Source organism: Chanos chanos, chromosome 4 (assembly GCF_902362185.1).
Source record: "Chanos chanos chromosome 4, fChaCha1.1, whole genome shotgun sequence".
Taxonomy (NCBI): domain Eukaryota; kingdom Metazoa; phylum Chordata; class Actinopteri; order Gonorynchiformes; family Chanidae; genus Chanos; species Chanos chanos.
The window spans coordinates 36289402-36311280 of NC_044498.1; the positions used below are offsets into that span (position 1 = coordinate 36289402).

The following is a 21879-nucleotide window of genomic DNA, read 5'->3' on the forward strand; positions in this document are numbered from 1 at the left end:
AGCAAGGCTTGATTCCAGCATCTTTAAAGTAGACCCCTGGCTGCGTTTGGTCAGTAGAGTTTTGTCTGTACTGTATTGAACTGTGTGTGTGTGTGTGTGTGTGTGTTAGGTTCCCTTCATCGTGAACACACTCTGGGACGCTCTTCTGGAGCTGGATGACCTCACGGCGTCCACAAACAGTATCATGACCCTGCTGTCCTCTCTGCTCACCTACCCCCAAGTGCGCCAGTGCAGGTAAGCTGACCTTTGACCTTCCCTTCGCTGGCTCACAGTTCCTCTCTGAACTGACTGACTGAACAGATTGAGCATTATTACATTATCAGGTTAAATTGCTCAGTTTTTTCTTCATACAGATGTACAAATAAAAATCAGATATTGACCCTAGTAAGAAGTTTCTGTGAGTTGTAATGACAATACCACCAGGCCTTTTGAGTGCATTACTCATCAGGGTATGCAGAGATGAAAAATTATATATTTTTTTTTCTCATTTCCTTTCCCAGCATGCAACAGTCTCTCACAGTGCTGGTTCCTCGCGTGTGGCCGTTTCTGCGACACACCATCGCCTCTGTCCGCCGCGCTGCCCTGGAGACACTTTTCACACTGCTATCCAAAGCAGACCAGGTGTGTCTGTGTGTGTCTGTCCGAGCACAGGTTTATATGAATATGAATTTAATTCCCAAAATAACCCTCAAAATAATTGCAAGTGTGTCGTCATAAATGATCTGCATATTGTATTTCATTTGAGGAAATGGAAAAAAAATCTGTCCAAAACATTAACTTTTTTTAATCTTCCACCAAATGATTTTCTGTTAATGAACCTTGGGAGCATGCATGTACTGAAATCAGTGCAAGTGCATCAGGGTCTCTTGTAATCTTATAAAAGCCCTGGACAATATCCACATTATCTTCATATGTCAGCCTTAATATAGCAGTGTGAGAAGTGTACTGTTTAAAACTGTGTGGGAGGTATAACAGTAAGTTACACTGCACCCCAGTATGGAGCTCCCATGTTTGACTCAGCATTACTGAGTCAGGTGAATCAATGGAAATAGCATAGGCATCCTCACATGCTGTATTACCATGGAGCTTCTTTTCTATTGGCATGTGGAACCCTCATGTATCAGAACACGTACAAATTCTCACGCTCCCAGACTGGTGCTGGGGATCATGCGACGGTGGAGACCCTGACGTGGGATTTAGACGCGTTAGATTGGAAATAAAATTGAGTAAAAATCCCAGGAGAGATGGTAAAAAAGACTGGTTGGGCAGCAGGAATGACTGTTTACATGAACAACAATAGTTGCCCTAACACATGGTAGATCTAGCACAGCTGTCCTCTCTCCATTTGGCTAGAATTCAGAGCACTGACCAATAGCGGTCTTTATTTAGTTTGGCTAAGAAAACCGCCCTTTCTGTTTTCATTCCTGCACACAGCACATGAGGCACACAAGTATACAGTCAGGCTGTCACATCAACATGGACTCAGACACACAGGAAACACTGTGGCCCTGACATGAGTATACCAGACAAACAACAAATGAGTAACCAGTAAATGTTTGTTTAGAAAGGGCATGCTGGGTAATTTAGTAAACGGACTAGTTAATGGCAGTGTCGGTGCTGCATGTGAGAGAAACCTGTGCCATTGACTACATGCAGTTATATGGGTGTGAGATCTTAGAAATGAATCTTCCTCCATCAGAGTGTAGTGTTTTTCAATGTGTAAGGAGCACAGGCCTTATGTTAACACTGCTTATATATACTGTAAAGTATTGTGTCATTTCATATTGAATTGAAGTGTGTTTGTTGGACCCAAGGGCTGTGCCGTGTGGCTAATCCCCATTCTCCAGGACATGCTCAGACACATCTTTCAGTCCTGTATACTGGAGAGCAATCAGGAGATTCTCGACCTCATACACAAGGTTTGACACGCGCACACATGTACACACGCACACATGCAAACGCACCTACATCTGTATGCTATTCATGTTGTACATCATCATTCGCGTGTTACCTGCCTAGAGAACGTGTAGGTCTACGTCTGATAAATGTGTGTTATTGATGCATACATACTCTTGTTTTTTTTCCCTCCAGGTTTGGGGGGAGCTGTTGCGTCAGGCCCCTCAGCAGTACGTAGTAGCGGCCAGCTGTCCGTGGATGGGCGCCTGGCTCTGTTTGATGATGCAGGCATCACACATCCCTATAGACCTCAACATGCTTTTGGAGGTCAAAGCACGAAGTAAGGTGAGGTCAAAGGCTATAGGCTATGTCCCTAAGTCATATGACTGTCAGATACTCAGTGTTTAGTGTGTTCAAGTGCAATTAAAATTCTGAACACATACAGTGTGTATGTGTGTGTTTTTAATTGCTTATAGGGCAATTATGATTAACCTTTCACATTGAAAATGTGATTTGTAAATTGGTGAAACTCCTACGTTGAAAAAAATGAATTCACTTTGATTTAAATGTTTGTCCTTTTATTCATTTTGGAGTGGTTTGCAGAGACGTGTAATTTTCCCGATCTGCACATTATGAAAGATTTGAAAAGGGTGTGTGTAATTTTGAGATCACATGATGACTCAGTGGTTTCTCTGACGGTCCTCAGCATGGCTGGTTTTAGGCGACCTTGCCTGTATTTACTCTGAGGGGTGTTGTGTTTTCTGAGGTGGAGGGGAGGTGTAACTGTAATACATTGCAGGAGAAGGCTGGGGGGAAAGCTCGACAGGGCGTCTCTCAGGTAAAGGAGACTGTACAGGAGTACATAGCAGGAGCGGAAACCGTGACTGAAGACCCCGCCACACGAGACTACGTGGTGACGCGAGCTCGTCTCATGGCTGCCAAGTGAGTTTGCTCTGTGGTCTGAACGTTTCTCTCTCTCTCTCTCTCTCTCTCTCTCTCTCTCTCTCTCTCTCTCTCTCTCTCTCTCTCTCTCTCTCTCTCTCTCTCTCTCTCTCTCTCTCTCTCTCTCTCTCTCTGTTTCTGCTGTGACACGCTCATACACACTCACTCTGGCACCCAGTCCCTCATTTTCACACTGACTCTCACTGACACTCTCACTCTCTCTCTCATATATTTATGCACATAGTGTCCATCACTCTTCCTCTTTCTCTTAGAGCAACATGATTAAATATGGGGAAACAGACTGAAAAATAAAAAAAATGTTTATGTATGTATACATACACACACACACACACACACACACATTTCTCTTTCACTTTGAGTAATGTGATTAAATATGGGGAAACAGACGGAAAAAGAGAAAAAAAGTTGTTTAAGGATGACTAATGGCTCTAAGCGTTGGACTTTGTGTGATGCAGTGCACTGTCGTTGTCGTGCTAGGCTGTTGGGGGCACTGTGTAGCTGCATCTGTGATCCACAGCTCAACAGCTCCACTCAGGAGATCCGGCCCGCCGAGTCCCTCGCTCAGCTGCTGCTCTTTCACCTCAACTCCAAGTCGGCCCTGCAGCGCATCGCCGTGGCCATGGTGCTGTGTGAGTGGGCGGCGGTACAGAAGGTGAGGTGTGCTGAGAGAGGAGTAAAGCTGTCTCCTCAGTCGCTCAATTGCCCTGCCCTCCAAGGCTAACGGAGCGCTGATGGAAATTTTCATTTCAACGAGTATAAATATGACAGCTACGGAAAATATCACCCCCCACACACACACACACACATTTTGTCTGCACCTGTTTTCCTCCGCTGACACTTCCGTCCATCTTTCCATCTCCTTTTTGCTCTCTCTCCCTTCCTCTCTCTCAGGAGTGTGAGGTGGTGTCCAGTGTGGTGCAGCCGCGACTGTTGGCGATCCTGTCGGAACAGCTGTACTACGACGAGATCGCCATTCCCTTCACCCGCATGCAAAACGAGTGCAAACAGCTCATCGCCCTGCTGGCTGACGCCCACGTCGACATGCGAGATCGCGTCAACTGCAGCGTGTTCACTATCGATCAGGCCACGGAACTGGTCAGTGCGCTTCAGGACTCGCAAGCTCCACCCAGACATTGTTCTAGACAATGTGTACACTCCAGTTTGTATGGAATATCCAATGACTCGTTGAGATGGAAATCAGCTTGATTTATGGATTGGGTAGAGGGCCTACAAGTTTGACAGGAGAGTTAGAGTTTTGTTTCTTAGGCAGTTTGGCCAGGCTGTGAAATCATTGTTGGGAGTTTTACTATTCTATGGTGTTAAGCTCAGGCTCAGACTTTGTGCATTGAAGTTGAAGTTTTTTTATGTTAGTCCTCCTGCCCTATAGAGACATGATTAAAATCGCGGCCTCCGTTTCTGTGACAACTGATATGCGGTGTGTTGTTTGTGCATGCATGAGGGCGGGGTGCTGATATAAGGTGTTGGTAGATGATGTTGACTGATATGAGAAAGAGTGACTGTTTGACAGATTAAATGTTACCCAAACCCAACATCCATTGAAATACCAGCTCTGTCATAACAGGATTCCCTGCTGTGGCTGCTGATACTATCTCCATACCTTAAATATGTTTTTATATATACACCAGTCAAAATATGAGTATCTCTTGGCAAAAAAACGTCTTTTATAAAAGCAGGACGTGAGAGGAGAAGCTATTTTGCGACTGACTTTACCCATAGGAGGCACTGTTTCAACCCAGGTCTCTTGTTGCCTTTCCAGTGATCCTGCACGAGACCATTAGTCTGTGAAAGAAGCAGACAGGTACAGAATTGCTCTGTATTACCCTGTGAAATGGATCCGTTTGCTCAAATAGACGAGTTCCTGTCACAGCAGGTGGCAAAACAGTAGCTCTGTTTGGAAACACAAGCTCAGTGGAAGTTAATTCAGTACAGATACATCATCTGTGTTTGTGAGAGAGGAAGATGAGGAGAGAGAGAGAGAGAGAAAGAAAAAGCCTGTGTATTAAACTGTGAGTGACATTAACCAGGGCACTGCAGAGCCATAGCCTGTATCAGGTGCCTCAGAGAGAGGGAGCTTTATTTTTCTCTACTATAAAGAGTGAGTCCCATTTAGAGGCTGTGTGAGGTTAAAATGAGATCTTAAATGACTTATTTGTAAATAACCACAAAAATAAGCGTGGCTTATGGATGCACTAAGTATGCTGTTACTTTTTTCACTGAGGTAAAAATGAGGACAAGCTAAACACTTACCTCATCCTCACCTACTGCGTGAAATATATTGATCTCTTCAGGGTACGGCCCCACTTGCTCTGTGTGTTGTAAAATATATTTACAGTAATGTAGGCTGTATGGTGCCTGTGTCTCTCTCTATGGGTGGCCTGATGGTATGGGTTTAAGTGCATTTTAAAGTGTCTCCCTCTCTCTCTCCCGCTCTTTGTGTGTGTGTGTGTGTGTGTGTCAGGTTTTGCTCTTACATTCTCATTTGTGGTGAATCTAATGCCTCCCCATTCCTACCCCCCCTCCTACCTTTCTCTCTCTCTCTAGGTGACCACGGTCTTTTCTGAGTCCACTGCGGCGTTCAACATGAAGTCCAAGCAGTTCCAGGCTCTGGACAGTAAGCGTCAGCAGGCCCAGTCGACCGTCTCTGAGACCAGTATCGAGTGGCAGCAGCTCCATCTCCGCGTCCACACCTTCACCGCCTGCGCGGTGGTGGGGTTGGCAGCCCTGCCCGACAAGCTCAACCCGGTGGTGCGACCTCTGATGGAGGCGGTTCGGAAAGAAGAGAACACGCTGGTTCAAGGCTACGCTGCTTCAAACATCGCCCGACTGCTCCAGCTGTGCGCGGGAAGATTGCCTTGTCCCAACCCCAAAATAGTGAAGAACCTCTGTACCTCTGTGTGTGTGGACCCCCTGCTCACCCCCACTGCTGCCTGCCCCGTGCCCCCAACCCCCGCCACACAGGAGAGTGGCAAAGGTCAGCAATGAGTCATGTAGGGACACACACAAACACAGCCTTTCTTTCCCAATAAAATACAGTGGAAACCGCTTTTAGTGATCACAGTTATAGTGATCAGCCGCTTATATGGTTCAAAAAGCCTGGGACTGTATTTGCACTACTGACGTTAACTGTATTTTGTAAACCGCACAATACTTTTACGTTTTAGGCTATAGCCTAATTATAATTTGAACAACAATAAGCTATATTTTATATACAGTGCTTTACTGTATTATAGTGTATTTGAATTATACACAGTTCAGTAAGTTAATTTGTACAGTACTATAATTTGAAAAGCGTTTGAAACAGCTGTAGGCCTACTTGAAAGAGTCCATCGTGATGCTGTCCGTTTCATTACTTTATATTCATGTAATAAATACACAAATGTCAATTAGATGGTGATCTGCATGAGAGATAAAGAAAAAAAAATCGGTTAGTGATCGTCCGCTTATAGTGATCAGTGTCCCCCAGACAGACGTGATCACTTTAAGCGATTTCCATTGTAGTACTATATATAGCTAGAAATGATTCAGGAGAGTCGTGCTGTTCTTGTCTCTGATTTGACTGGAGAGTGTAGGGAAGAAACACTTTTGAATTATCAGGTAAGACCAAAGAAGAAGGTTTTTGACTCTCCAGGACCAGATTTGGGGATCACCTGATAGGAGTTTCTAATTCCTCTTAAAAGCACTGTTAATATCTTTCTGCTAAGATGGACTGAATAGATGACACTTCACATTAATCAAGCAGCAAATGCAGTGATTCATTCACACTCTCTTATTCTTGTGTAAATTTCAGGTGAAATTTTACACAGTATGCAACTGAACTTGTGCCTGGTCTTTTTGGTTTTCTGTGTTTTGAAAAGCAGCCGCAGGATCCGAGAAGGACAGCCCACATCACACAGTCAGTAAAACCAAAGGCATCATCACCCTGTATCGTCATCAGAAAGCAGCTTTTGCCATCACCAGCAAGAGAGGCCCCACCCCCAAAACAGCCAAAACACTGACCAATGATCTGCCCCCAGGAAGCTCCGCCCTCAGCACGGAAACAGACGAGGTAAAGCATAAACGTGGCCACCTGAGTGTCCTGGAATCTCTGACAGCTGCAAGAATAGTGTTTGTCTGTCCCATGTATATATTACGTATTATAGATTGTCATAGCAGTGTTCATCAACAATGCTAATTTCAGAGACATTTAAAAAAGATAATAACGAAATGAAGTGGAGCTTGGGAAAATATGTGTGGTATAAGGGCATCAGAAATCATTTACAAGTCATTATGTAATATCTCAGCAGTTTTCTTCATACTAAAGATGTTCATTATACGTAATATGTAGATAATAGCAACACAAAGACAGTGCCTATCCTGTGATGTCATTTATGTTTATATGTATTTGTATATTTCTTTATAGTTTGGTTAACTGACAGGCTTAGATTTACTAAATGTATCTTTTCCAGAATAAGAAGCCTTGCCTCATTCAGAGGAGAGGGGCGGAGTTCTCTCTGACCACAATAGCCAAGCACTTTGGGACAGAGCTGACCACAGCATTGCCGTATCTGTGGGAGTCTATGACTGGACCACTGAAGGCCGTGCTCAACGATCAGGGTTTTGGTATGCATATTAACCACACATTATACTGCTTAACATTGTTATGCTTTCATGCGCCACCCACTGCTTCTACTGTCTGTCTGTGTGTGTGTGTCTGTGTATACTCATTGGAGTGCACAGAATACCAGTCTCTGAGATTGTAGAGTTTTGAGTATGAAGTACGTGGGTTTATTGTAAGTGTGAGTTTGTGGTGTAGTGTGTATGTGTGTGTGTGTGTGTGGAGTCAGACTTTCTCACATAATAACTGTTGAATTGTTGTCTGTCTCTCTCTCTCTCTCTCTGTGTCTGTATTAGATGCAGGCATATTGTTAGAGAAGGGGGATTCAGTAGCTCAGGAGCTGGTGAATTCTCTTCAGGTGCTGGAGGTCACAGCAGGAGCTATGGCTGCTCAGCTCATCCCTCTGGTAAAACTATACACACTTAGCACACTCCTGTAGTTCTTTTGTGTATTCAGCCCTCTGGTAAAACTATACACACTTAGTACACCTGTAGTTCTTTTGTTGAAGCCCTCTGGTAAAACTAAGAGCACCTTTTGTTCTTTTGTGGAAGGCAGATAACTGAACTTAGAAGACCTGTAGTTCTTTTGTTCCTTGACAGATGGCTAAATTCACCTTGTGTATTTTATCAGCGCTCACGGCCTTAAATTTTTTTAAGTTTGTTTTGTTTTTTTGATGAAAAAATACTAAATTTTTCAATCTACAGGCTTTTAAAACTCTCTCTCTCTCTCTCTCTCTCTCTCTCTCTCTCTCTCTCTCTCTCTCTCTCTCTCTCCCTCACAGTTGTTGGAGCAGCTCACTCTCCTGTGTACCTGTTTGCAGCACCCTTACACTGCTGTGCGTCACATGGCTGCCCGGTGTGTGGGCGTACTCAGTAAAATCGCTACCATGGAGACCATGAACGTTTTCCTGGAGCGTGTGCTGCCGTGGCTGGGAGCTATTGACGACAGCACGAAACAGGAAGGAGCAATCGAAGCCTTAGCTTGTATCCTTTCCATAGACGGAGCCTATAGCAGGCCAGGGTTATCACAGGATCCCCAGTTTAGAGTTGAGCAGGAAGAGAGGTGTGAAAAATGAGATGAGATATTTGTGTGTGTGACAGGGAGTCTCTGTGAGTACGGGCTTAAATGATTGTGTGCATGTGTGTTAACGGGTGAACTCCAGTTTAGCTGAGGTAGCATAGATAGATTACACTGTGTATGTGTCTGCATACGTAGTAGTACACATGTGATTCCTAAGTGTCATCACAAAGATGGGAATACATGGAAGTACCTTGGAAATGCGGCGAGTGCTGGTCAGGCTTCTCAGTCTTTGATCACAGAAAGACACGAGTCAGTGGAAAGTTGTCAGCCAGCTGTGAATGTGTGTATTATGTGTTTTATTCCTTAACCCCAGTCTCAGGTGTGATGGAGCAGTTGGATGTGGACATAGTGCCCTACATAGTTTTACTGGTAGTTCCAGTGCTGGGTAGGATGAGTGATCCAAGCGACAGTGTCCGATTTATGGCCACTCAGTGTTTTGCCACACTCATTCGTCTGCTGCCCCTGGAGGTATGGAGGACTCAGTAAGCTGTATAGTTATACCAGTGCTGTGCTGGACAAGCGACATTTACGAAGAGTTTTAGATGTAAAGCTTAAATGTATTAGTAGTGTGGACTGTTGCATCATGTTTCATGCTCAGCCAACAGTATGTCAGGGTTGAGTATTTTTTCTGTGGCCTTAAGCACACCTTTTGATTAAGAGATTTTTATGATTGATATGAAGTTTGATTTATTTATTTTGATTTATTATTTTTGATGGCTGTTTTGTGCAAGTAGACTTGAACACCTCAGTACAGTGGCCACTAGAGGGCAGACTATCTCAGTGTAAATTGCTAATTGACCTCAAGTATGCTCCCATATCACAACCTTATTAATAGCTTAGATTGTCTTAGATGTCACCAGGAAACTGATCGTTAGACCTGTGTTTTCTGGATGCCCCCCCCCATTTGTCTTCTCCTCTGAGGATGTAAACACCGCCATTTGTCAGCCATTCTGTCTGTTTGTGGCATCTTATCTGCCAGACAAAATCAGGCTGTCAGTCAAAAGTGCTTTCGTTCACAAATGTTTTTGCTGATAAATTCTTATCTCTGCTTGCGTGCGCATGTTGAAACGCACAGGCTGGTATCCCTGACCCACCCACCATGTCAGACGATCTGATTCGTCAGAAAGCGAGAGAGCGTCATTTTCTGGAGCAGCTATTGGACGGCAGGAAGCTGGAGAATTACAAGATACCTGTGCCTATCAAAGCTGAGCTCAGAAAATACCAGCAGGTTTGTGTGAATATCGGTGAAATTCAAACCCAAAATATACACTGCTCTTAGTCCTATATCCATGTGCACTCTTTTTTTTTTTTTTTTTTTCCTCAGAAAGTAACGTTTCCCTTCACTGAGTTTGTTGACCAACCGACTGTTTCCCTGTACATGTGCCATAAATGATGAAGCATGCGTGAATTGTAACATTCCCTCTTTGTTCTCTTGTCTCCATACAAATTGTGTTTAGGAAATATGTAGTCATACACTTTTAGATAGCATGTCTGCCCCTCTTTCCTATTGGCCGGCTGAAGTGTAGACCATTTTCACCCACAGCATTTAAATTACCCTCTTGGCCCTCTCAGCTCTTTCTCCACACACTGTCCTTACTCCCCCTGTTTTTCTGCCAAACTTGCAAATAGCTTTTTACTTTTGAACTAGGAAGAGAGGAGGGGAAGGCTGTGCTGACAGCAGATGGCTTTTCGACGGTACAAATTTAAAGTTGTAAAAGCAATTGCGCCTCCCTTTTTAGTTGGCCTTGGGTTGTACCCGGAGAGAAAGAGACAGAGATGCATTCCTGTAATGAATTGGAAGAGTGTAATCTGTTAAACCTTGCAAACTGCCACAGGTTCAGGGGAAATGCCAGTCAAATGGATTTTATGGGTAACTGCACACACAGGCTGAAAACTTAAGTTAAAGAAGTTGTGCATTTCTGTAGAAGCTGGGGGAAATAAGAGCTGCAGGATTGTGGAGGGGTTGAGACTGTGTGTGTGTGTGTGTGTCACTGCATAAAAGAAGTGTCCACCGCTAATAAACTGAACAAAGTTCCTTTACAACACTGACTTTCTCCAAGTGTTTAATAAATATAGGAGTTTAGGTTACACTGACTCAACTAAGCCTCGAAAATTGAATTTTATTCATTTGACTGTTTAATCTGAGAATACAGTTGATTACTGCTGCTCAATGGACCCAACGTAACAACATTCTCATTGTTTAATTGTACTGAACACTCTCAAGTCATTTAGGCACAGTGTTTAGGTCTTTAATTGTTATTTTAGCAGCATTAAATGACTTGGTAAGTGTGTGTGTGTGTGTGTGCGTGTGCGCTCATGTGCAAACAGGATGGAGTGAACTGGCTGGCGTTCCTGAATAAGTACAAGCTCCATGGGATCCTGTGTGATGACATGGGGCTGGGAAAAACCCTGCAGTCCATCTGCCTGCTTGCTGGAGATCACTACCTCAGGTATGCCTCATGTTTCCACTGATACTGTCTCTAATCCTCAACTGCCCCGCAGTCACACAACCTAGATTAGGATTTGCCAATTCTAATCTGCGAAAACCCACAGGACTGGAAAATTGTGTTTTACGCAACCGATTCAGCTGCTAACCATCAGATTCTCGAGGAGTTGAATAAGGTCTGGCAGTATTGGGCCAGGGCTGAAATCTGCGGTCTGATTTTGTCCTGAAGGTGTATTGGCAAGGCTGTTTACGCTTGAGAAAAATAGGCATTAAGAGCATTAGAGGCTGAACTGTGGTTATTTACGGGCAGGCTGATAACCACGAGTTCAGTATACGAATTTCTGTGAATGTGCTCCTTTTGCTGTGCGTATGTGTGTGCTTGTGGTTTGGGCACACATATCAATACGTCTGCATGTATCTGTGTTTGTGTGTCCTTCCAGGGCCCAGGAGTATGCCAGGACTAAAGCTGCCGACTGCTGTCCTCTCCCGTCACTGGTGGTCTGTCCGCCGACTCTGACCGGTCACTGGGTGGACGAGGTGGGCAAGTTCTGCAACAAGGAATACCTCAACCCCCTGCACTATACTGGCCCCCCCACAGAGAGAGCCCGGTAAGCCATGACACTACACACCAACCATGCACAAATGACTCTCTGATTTCCATTAGAACAGGCAGCTTTTTCTCGGTTAACCAGTTTAGATGGAGTGAAAGTGCTTTGCCACATTGGGGTAAGCTTTTGGGGTTTTCATAGACACTCGGGAAGGGCGAAGGCATGTATTTTCAGAAGATGTCACCAGTGTGTTGGTCTTAGAAGTATTTACAGGAGAGCATCAGAGGATTCGCTGTGATTCAATGGATGTAGTCTTTTTTAAAAGAAAATAATGTTGGTTGATTAACTGTGTGTGTTTCCCCATTTTTCTGCCAGTTTACAGCACCAAGTGAAGAAGCATAACCTTGTGGTAGCCTCTTATGATGTCGTTAGGAACGACATTGACTTTTTTAGGTAACTATCTTTCATCTCCACTTTTGAAGTCGTCTGTCTTTGAAAACCCTGTCCGCATCTAAAGCCCTGTCTCTGTCCCACAGGAATATTAAATTTAATTACTGTATCCTTGATGAGGGTCATGTGATTAAAAATGGCAAGACCAAGCTGTCGAAAGCCATCAAACAGCTGGCAGCAAACTACCGAGTCATCTTGTCAGGAACTCCCATCCAGGTGAGTCAACATCTGAGAATCAGAGTAATGGGTGCACTGTGGGAAGTTTGGACATTTTTTCTGCAGCTTTAAGTTTTTTAATTAGAAACTCAAATATGGGCAAAAAATTTCATTAGATAATGTTGGTTTAATCAACTGTTTTCTCTCCCCGATCGCATTTTCTCTCTCTCTCTTGCCCCTGCTCACACTCTGTCTCCTACACATCCCTCTCTCTTTCTCCCGCTCTCTGTAGAATAACGTTCTGGAGCTGTGGTCGCTCTTTGACTTCCTCATGCCAGGGTTTTTAGGTACAGAGCGACAGTTCGCCGCACGCTACGGGAAGCCCATCCTCGCTAGTCGAGATGCCAAGAGTTCATCCCGTGAGCAGGAAGCAGGTAGACGTTTTGACATCTCCATTGTAGTTCTCAATGGTTCTCAGAACATAATTCATATTGAGCCATCCACTGGAAGTAGGAGCTTATCAGAAGGAAATATGATGGCTTAGTGTTGTACGCTTAGGTCTTTTATTCCCATCTCTCCCATTTCAGTAGCAGACGGCTTCTTGCACATGGGCACAAATGTCAGGGCTGAGGCCAATACATAAATAATTTTGTAAAGTTGACCGGTGAATGAGAAGAAGTAACTCAAAGCTCAGACCTGTGCAGATAGTTAAGAGTTAATCATGGGGGAATAGCTTGCCCTGTTAGGTGAGGACCGTGCCATAGCAGGTTCTGTGTCCACTGGTTCTGACTGAATGTATGACCTGTCCCTCAGGTGTTCTGGCCATGGAAGCTCTACATCGGCAGGTGCTACCCTTCCTCCTGAGGAGGATGAAGGAGGATGTACTTCAGGATCTTCCACCCAAAATCATCCAGGATTACTATTGTACCCTCAGCCCCCTACAGGTAAACAGGACAACATGCCAACCACAGTGCCCGGCTGACCAGTTCTCACACACGTTTAAAATGGATTTCAAAGACCAGACCATCCGCTAAATATATGTGTGTGTGTATGTGTGTGTATATATGACATGTAGAAATAGCCTCTGAAAAAGTATACCCAAAACATGACATGGAAATGAAGCGTTATTTTGTGGCTCCAGTTTTCAAATCAGTCCACTCGTCTGCTGCTGTCCATTTGCATGTACAGGTTGTATTCTGTTACGGGCAGGACACCTGAATCGGGTGATTTTTGCTGATGAATGCTGCTCAGCTGTGATCTGAAATCAGATGCGGTTTCCGCTGTAATTGAACAGCTGAGAGACAGTGCTGTGTTCCTTTCATTCCTAGCTGAGCATTTGGCTCTGTGTTTGTAGGTTCAGCTGTATGAGGACTTTGCCAAGTCTCGGGCAAAGATGAGCATCGATGACACCATCTCCACAGCAGCTGTGCCGGATGAAGAGGAGAAGCCCAAACTGAAGGCTACGGGACATGTCTTCCAGGTCGGTGTCCACAACTCGGGAGTTAACGTCGGGGTCTGTGCCAGGGGGGCTGTGAAGACCAAAGTCCAGCTGACCTCTCACCCTCTCATTGTGAAACTGGGTTCTTATTTCTGCCATGGAATTCCTCCTGGGTTTTACATTCCTTAATCAAGTTACATTACGGAGCTGGTACAAACAAGTACCAACAACGCTTTGGCTTTATTTGTGTACATTGGCTTTGTGTACTTTAACTATGTGAAACTGTGTGTGTGTGTGTGTGTGTGTGTGTGTAGGCACTGCAGTACCTTAGGAAGCTGTGTAACCACCCTGCCCTGGTCCTGACCCCTCAGCATCCAGAATACAAACGCATAACTGAACAGCTCACCTCTCAACACTCGAGCCTCAGAGATATCCAACACGCACCCAAACTCTCCGCTCTCAAACAGGTATACGCTCAACTTAACACACACACACACCCACAGCCTCAGAGATATCCAACACACACCCAAACTCTCCGCTCTCAAACAGGTACACGCTCAACTTAACACACACACACATACCCACAGCCTCAGAGATATCCAACACACACCCAAACTCTCCGCTCTCAAACAGGTACACGCTCAACTTAACACACACACACACAGCCTACAAAAAATTGTCAGGAAAAAACAGACTCTGATCATTTCCTCCTGCTGTGAAAACTAATCTGAGGAGTGAAGCCAAACCAAGCCATATGGCACACACACCGTCAGTTCCTCTAAACCTGTCACCTTTTAGGATCTCTGTGTTGTTAGTCTTCACAAAAAGAATGTAGAATGATCCATCTCTCTCTCTCTGTCTCTGTCTCTGTCTCTCTCTCTCTCTCTCTCTCTCTCTCTCTCTCTCTCTCTCTCTCACTCTCTCTTTCGTTCAGTTGCTGTTGGACTGCGGTTTGGGTTCCTCAGGCTCTGTGGACGGAGGAACAGAGGCAGTGGTGGCCCAGCATCGTGTGCTCATCTTCTGTCAGCTGAAGAGCATGTTGGACATTGTTGAGCAGGATCTGCTGAAACCACAGCTGCCCACTGTCACCTACCTCAGACTGGATGGCAGCGTTCAGGCCGGCCTGCGCCATTCCATCGTCTCCAGGTGCACACGCACACACACACATACGTATTTGTTCTATATACGATCACACGCCACATAACGTCGCTCAGGCAACATCTGACGGCATATACGTCCGTGGTCCCATAAGGTTATAATAGAGTTCAGAAATCCCCATCGGAGAACGAGGCGTAGCAAACACATAGGTACAATACATATATGACCTACAACAAATAGTCTTGATAATCATAATAAACGCCCATGGCACTGGCTCACGTATGTACTGTATTACACTCATTATTGTAATGTGAACTTTCCCTACTTAAAACTAAAAAGTTTAGGTACACTACAGTATCCCATATAGCTTTACTAAGTATATAATATGGTATACGCGCACATCGAAATCACACAATGTCCTATTTCACAGAACGCATCATGAACATTAAGCGAGGCATGGCTGCAGTATTGGGATAAGAGTGGACGTTAAGCGAGACATGACTGTACTATGGGATTAAGAGTGAACGTTAAGCGAGACATGACTGTACTCTTGGATTAAGAGTGAACGTTAAGTGAGACATGACTGTACTATGGGAATAAGAGTGAACGTTAAGTGAGACATGACTGTACTATGGGAATAAGAGTGAATGTTAAGTGAGACATGACTGTACTATGGGATTAAGAGTGAACGTTAAGCGAGACATGACTGTACTATGAGAATAAAAGAGGATAAAGCAGTAACAGCTCTCTGCCCTCCTGATGAATTTTGCTCTACACAGTTAACTTTTTATCTGGATTTGTGAAGCAGAAAGTTTTTAAGGAACATGTTATCATCCCAGAGACTTGAGTTTATGAGTGTTATCACTTCTTTTTTATTGGAGGAGGAACATTGAGTGGATCATGGCTAGAAAGAACAGTGTGTTTTCTTTCTCTCTCTCTCTGAAGATGAACTGACTAGTGTAATGAAAGAGTGATCTTAACCTTTAGGTTTTCCAGGCCTGTACATTCCTGTGATGAGTCATTTACTCACAGAACTTGGATGACAAATTTTCTCTCTCTCTCTCTTACTCTCTCTGTCTCTCTCTCATATAAACCCCCTACAGGTTTAATAATGACCCTTCCATAGATGTGTTGCTGTTGACCACTCATGTGGGAGGCTTGGGTTTGAATCTGACTGGGGCAGATACAGTGGTGTTTGTGGAGCATGACTGGAACCCAATGAGAGACCTACAAGCCATGGACAGAGCCCACAGGATAGGCCAGGTATATAAAGTTTTTGGTCTGTCCACTGTGTGTGCGCGCGCGCGCGTGTGTGTGAGTTAGAGAGACAGAGAGAGCGGAAGGAAAAAGAGAGAAAGAAAGAAATGCACTAACCCCATAGGCGGAGAGGTTAATTGTGAGGTGTGCCTTCCAGAAACGCGTGGTGAATGTGTATCGTCTGATAACCCGGGGCACTCTGGAGGAGAAGATTATGGGTTTGCAGAAGTTTAAAATGAGCATCGCCAACACAGTCATCAGCCAAGAGAATGCCAGCCTACAGAGCATGGGAACGGACCAGCTACTCAACCTGTTCACCCTGGATAAGGTCAGACTCACACTGAACGGAACTTATTCACGTTATATCAAGTCAGAAACACGCACTAAATCTTTTAAAGCTTACACCCATGATGAACACTCCGCTTTTGCCTCCCACATAACCGTCAGTATATCCATACATAAACACACCCTGATCTCATCTCGCAACTCAATGTTTGATTCATTCACCCACACCTGTGCACGCGCATGCACACAGACGCACACAAACACTGAGAGAAAATTCACCCACTCATCCACTGGCACAGATGCTTATAAACACCCACAGCCTTTTCCCACAAGACAATGTCTGAGTCATTTAACCATTCACCTCCACACACATGTATACACACACACACACGTGAACACACAGACTCTTCACACAAGCCGATGTTTGTTTCAGTCACCCTCTCCCCAATAAATATTGTTAGTGTCTCAAACTTATTCCTCCACTATGAAAGTATATACACACACGTATGTGCATTGTTTCATAATTGTAATATTATTGTCTTGACCAAAGGCAGGCCAGAGCCGGTAACTAAGCTATTTGGACACACGACCGCACACAACCTTATACTGTTTTGTATTTTTTTTTTTTAAGGATGAGAAGTCGGAGAAGAGCGAGCCTTCCTCTTCCTCAGGGAAAGCGTCAATGAAGTCAGTGTTGGACGGCCTGGGTGAGCTGTGGGACCAGCAGCAGTATGAAAACGAATACAACCTTGACAGCTTCATCCACTCTCTACAATAAGACTCTCATCTTCAGACGCCTCACGCTCTCAATTCAGCCCTCTGAGGGACTTTACCGGACCCTCAGGATTCTGGATCGCCATCAAAACCACAGCCCACAGTGACTGGAACAGTGTCATATACCCTTTTCAATTTCACAAGCATTGGTCAATACTTTACACACTCCACTTCCCAAACCTCTCCAGCTGACCAGTAGTCAATCTGCCCTGGAAATGACATCTCCAGCACCCCCAGGCAGAGACGGGCAGATTAAATTTAGCTGACGCAGGTGTTGGAGTTTGGTATCAGAGTTGGTCTGCACACGAAACACACCAGAGAATGAATCCTTGCCTTAGGGAAGGATTGTTTAAGTATTCATCGTCTTTCCTGTCCTTGCTTTACCTTTTCTATAGTCTTACAGCACACTTCTCTGAGTTTAACAAGTCAGACTGAAGTCTGCCTAATAAAGAGAACGTAGAGCACGAAGTGATGTATAAAAAATTAGGCTTCTAAAGCCTTGTAGATACATAGACATCACAGAAGATGGCCAAAAATCTTGGTGGAACTGAATAAATATGTATTTTAGAACAGTTTGTGAGTCCTCCTGTCCACCAGGGGGCAACCTGCTATCTGAAGAACAGTATGGAATCTATTTTTTCCTTCTTTTTTTTTTTTGCCCCCACCTTCACCCGTTTGACCACAGTAGGAGTATGAGACTGGTTGGGACTTCACCCATCCCATTGGTTAGGAGCTGAACTGTGAGTTATAGGTTCAAACTGAGGACTGGCCCTAAGACTTCCCATGAGTGTTCATAGAGTTTTAACAAGAGGAGAACATGGACTTGTACATATTTCTGTAATTTGCCTTCTTTGGTTAAGCTGATAGAATTTTAATAAATTCTAATGAGCTTTCAGTGAATTTTGTTGTGTGTGTCCGTGTGTGTTTCAAACAGAGAATGCAAATGTGTAACACCACTTGATTTTCCTTGTTGGTTCCTCATGAGGAACTTGACTGAACTGTATCAGACATTGTTTGTCTCAAACGGAAACCTACATATGCTGTTAGGAGCACTACTCAGTATTGTAGGTGGTCTGTAATGTTTCTGAGGAGTCTGTGTAGACTACCGCTGAAGACCTGTTAACGTCCCTATAGCAATTAAGCTTCTTACGCTTGGCTCCTGGATGCAAGTGGTGCAGTGCCACCAGTTGTTAAAAATATTACGTCTCTGGAAACCTTTTACGCACTGAAGTATACATACTGTGTATCCGATCATACTCTGCAGGCACAATCAAACATCACGCATTAGCTGTAATCCTAAAGGCACAGCACTTATTTAGCCAAGAAAGCTAACTAGTTAAAGCTGGTCTGATGGTGGATGGTTTATGTAACATGGGTTATTGGTTTCCCAAGGAGAGGCTTCAAAAACACACAGAGGCCCCTCACACATAGCCAGTAAATTAAAATTTCATTTCTCATTCCAGACTGAAATGCCGAGAGGCCAGGAAAGTTTGTTTTCTTTCAAAGATAAGACCATTAGAAGTAATATGTGTGGATGAAGGGTTAGAAGCTTAAAATGTGACCGTTTTTTATTAGATCATACTATCCAGTGTATTTGCTGACTTGAAATATACCACATTACAGTTTCTGATTTGGTCCACAGGCAGAAATCAGACTCGAATTAAAAGGCTGGGGAAATTAGCAATAGGACTTAAGCTTTTCCCATATGGAGCTCATCCCATATCTCCATCTTTGGATATGTCTGACAACCAACTGACAAAAGGAATTATGTTTTCTCAAATTCATGGTAAGCTTTGTCATAATTCAACAAACATATGGCACTGGTTACAGGCATCAGGGCAAACTACCCTTCTTTTGGGGTATTTTGTGCCAACCCTAAACTGACCTGCCTGATTATAACATTCAAATACAACTCAACTTCCATTTAGTTCCTAAATAAAGATTGTAGCATCATCCAGAAGCGTTGACTACAACTGTATCTGATGGTTTTTGTGTTTTTTTTCCCTCCAGTCTTTGGGATCAACATGACAGCACATTACTGCTCTTACCAAGAACAAACATTCCTGTTTCAATTTCCCTTCCAATCATGAAAGCTTTGATTAGCTTGACTGAGTGTGTTAGAGCAAGACAGAGTCATCAGTCCTAGTAACTGAGATTAATAAAGCATTAGAGTTAGAGCAAAAGGAGGTAGCCGTGCAAAAGAAGACAGTGTTTCACAGCGTCATACAACTACGTTTAATAAGATTTGCCCATTAGTACAGAAAAGGGGAAAATTATGGAGGTGGGATCTACAAACGAAGCAAGTGGTTAGCGTTAGCAGCAACACGCTCCATGTTTTTTTTTTTTTCTTTTCTTTTTTTAAATCACAGTTTTACTGCAACTTCAGACAAGCACAGGTTCAAGTCAACAATCTCAGAAGCCTTTTTCAAGATAGAACCAGTAAAGAAACTTCAAAAGATAAATTAGAAAAACAAAAACCAGTCATTTCAAGAAAATAAAAGTACATTTAGAAGTAGTGGTTAATCTGAGAACACAACTAATGAGTAGCAGGATTTCATTGCTTTATATATTAGATTTTTTTTTTTCATCGGAGTTCACAACATGATTGAGAGGGCTACAGAGAAAGAGTCCATGGAGTATAAGTGAATAAATACTACCCAAATCTAGTGTTACATGAAATATATAGACATTTAGAGAGAGAGAGAGAGAGAGAGAGAGAGAGGGAGATATATGAAATGGTCACCCTCACTAAAAAAATGGCATTTAGGGTTTCTCATTAGAGTTTTTGTTTGTTTGTTTTGCCCCTCCCCCCTCCCCCCACCAACTTTCAAAATGACCCTTTCAGTTTTACAGTTGTTTCAATGTAAGGGAAAAAATCAGCTGGTGTGCAAAAGAATAAAAAGAATAAGAAAGAATACTAGACGGTGTTAGTTAAAGGCTGGTCTAAGGTAGGAATAAAGCCAGCAGGTAACATTGTGAGGAACAGTAAAAGACCATCTGTAAAAATGGGTACAAAAGGCATGCTAGAAAGAACATTCTCAGATACTAGTTTTGAGATTAGCATAAGGAGATGTCACAAAGTCAATACTCCCCCTGTAGACCGAACGACAGGAAAGAGATGAGGACCTCCACAAAAAAAAAAGAAAGAAAAAAAAAAAGAGACCCACAAATATAAATTTGACCGTGAACTGTTCGATACTTCAATCACCAAGATATAATTAACACATGTGCTACCAAAAGTAGCCACATGCGATGCATGCATGCTCAACAAGGTGGTTTTTCTGTGGCTGATCACGCAACAACTTAACAAGTACATTCATGCTAAGATACAATCAAACTGGTCCAAATGGCCCATGCTGGTGTTCTGCCAGCGTTTGGCTGTTTAAAGACAAGGGTACATCTACGGTGAATGCTAATGTGGATATTAGGGGAAAGTGCAACGTTTCCAGAAGGTTCTTGTGACATCTCCTTTGGCTAGATACGGACCAGTGTAGGGGTGGTACAAAGTCAGAGTAGTAGAACTAGTACCAGTAGAAACAGTGCTCGCAGTGGACAGGGGGGAGGGGAAAGAGTGTTGTCCGACTTTCACAACATCACAACATAACCGCAGATCCTCTCTGTTCTGCCATTTTTATTGCCCATTCGTTCATTCGTTACATTGTCAATCACTCCACATTACCAACCATCATTGTGTTCTTTTTTGTTTTGTTTTTTTTTGGGGATTTTTTTTTTTCCATACTTTAGATCAACATCACACTAATGTGAAGCAACATCGGCGAGTTACCACATAAAGCTTTGCATTTCAAAAATCTAGACACTTTAGTAACAATATTACAAAGGTTTTCAGCTTCAAAAAATAAAATAAAATGAACAAAAAAGAAAAAAATAAAGTTTTTTTTTTTCAGAATTAGCATCATAAAATTAATTTATTCCAAGTAAAAATACAAAATAATATTAATGACATTGACCAGATATGAAAGTCTCCCCCAGAAATAGCTATATTAATGGTTGAGAAATAAGTCTGTAAAGAAAAAATACGAAATAAAAATGAAAAATATGTAAATATGTTTTAATTGTTTTCTTTTTTGCAAAAATCTCTAAAAATAATGAAAAATTTCTCAGTACAAAGGCTACATTACTACTGGAAGGTACGAGCATGTAGAGAAGGTAAATACACAGTAGAAAATGACTTTCGTGAATCACAATGCTTGCAATGAAAATAAATCTGCAATAAAGATTTTATGCCTCTTTTTCTTATCTTTTTTTTTTTCTTCTTTTTTACAAACAGTACAAACAGTATTGCACATTACAACAAAGAATCGAGGTTCTTAGCCTAAAAAAAAAAAAAAGGGACTAATTCAAGTCTTGCGTGAATAGAAGGCCACCACTCCACTGATGCACCTTGGGGGCTTTCGATCAAGTTAACAGTTGAAACACTTTGTATGTTTTCTGTTTTTAAAAATAACATTCTGTTTTTCTTTGTCCATCTCAACCCTTTCAAGGACCCTCAAAAAAGTCTTTTTTTTTTTTTTTCTTCAAATAATGTTAGGGTTAACAAATTAGGGGGTGTTGATTTTTACAAAAAGAAAAGGGTGCACATACTTTTAGGAAACATAAAAAAGTTCTCTTTTTTTTAAAAAAATAACACGAATAACAGAAGATCTCTTTCACAATTCTGGTCAGCATAGTAAATGACTGATTATAAATATACAAAACAAGGGAAGTTATCTTCAGTTGACTTTCTCAGCACCTGATGAACTGCCATTACTATTCTGTTCTCTTTTTTTTTTTTTTTGATGTTTACAACTAATGTTTTCCTTGAGACACTGTGATCACACATGGAACCCTTGGGGAAACTCTGTACTCCGTTTGC

The 21879-nt window shown here is 42.9% G+C and overlaps 1 protein-coding gene across 1 annotated transcript in view; it reads left to right on the forward strand.

Annotated features, from left to right (window-relative positions):
• Positions 1 to 17864, forward strand: part of btaf1 (BTAF1 RNA polymerase II, B-TFIID transcription factor-associated) — a 28296-nt gene extending 10432 nt beyond the window's left edge. The window contains exons 13-38 of the mRNA XM_030772279.1: positions 110 to 234; positions 501 to 621; positions 1815 to 1919; positions 2092 to 2241; positions 2696 to 2838; positions 3337 to 3511; positions 3751 to 3954; positions 5422 to 5851; positions 6738 to 6925; positions 7326 to 7479; positions 7771 to 7880; positions 8256 to 8457; positions 8874 to 9022; positions 9630 to 9782; positions 10883 to 11004; positions 11441 to 11608; positions 11924 to 12001; positions 12085 to 12214; positions 12447 to 12588; positions 12968 to 13098; positions 13509 to 13634; positions 13907 to 14059; positions 14527 to 14738; positions 15794 to 15953; positions 16105 to 16275; positions 16864 to 17864. Coding sequence (XP_030628139.1) covers positions 110 to 234; positions 501 to 621; positions 1815 to 1919; positions 2092 to 2241; positions 2696 to 2838; positions 3337 to 3511; positions 3751 to 3954; positions 5422 to 5851; positions 6738 to 6925; positions 7326 to 7479; positions 7771 to 7880; positions 8256 to 8457; positions 8874 to 9022; positions 9630 to 9782; positions 10883 to 11004; positions 11441 to 11608; positions 11924 to 12001; positions 12085 to 12214; positions 12447 to 12588; positions 12968 to 13098; positions 13509 to 13634; positions 13907 to 14059; positions 14527 to 14738; positions 15794 to 15953; positions 16105 to 16275; positions 16864 to 17010 — 4149 coding nt within the window. The 3' untranslated portion in view covers positions 17011 to 17864. The remainder of the gene's footprint in view (positions 1 to 109; positions 235 to 500; positions 622 to 1814; positions 1920 to 2091; positions 2242 to 2695; positions 2839 to 3336; positions 3512 to 3750; positions 3955 to 5421; positions 5852 to 6737; positions 6926 to 7325; positions 7480 to 7770; positions 7881 to 8255; positions 8458 to 8873; positions 9023 to 9629; positions 9783 to 10882; positions 11005 to 11440; positions 11609 to 11923; positions 12002 to 12084; positions 12215 to 12446; positions 12589 to 12967; positions 13099 to 13508; positions 13635 to 13906; positions 14060 to 14526; positions 14739 to 15793; positions 15954 to 16104; positions 16276 to 16863) is intronic.
• The last annotated feature ends 4015 nt before the right edge of the window (positions 17865 to 21879 follow it).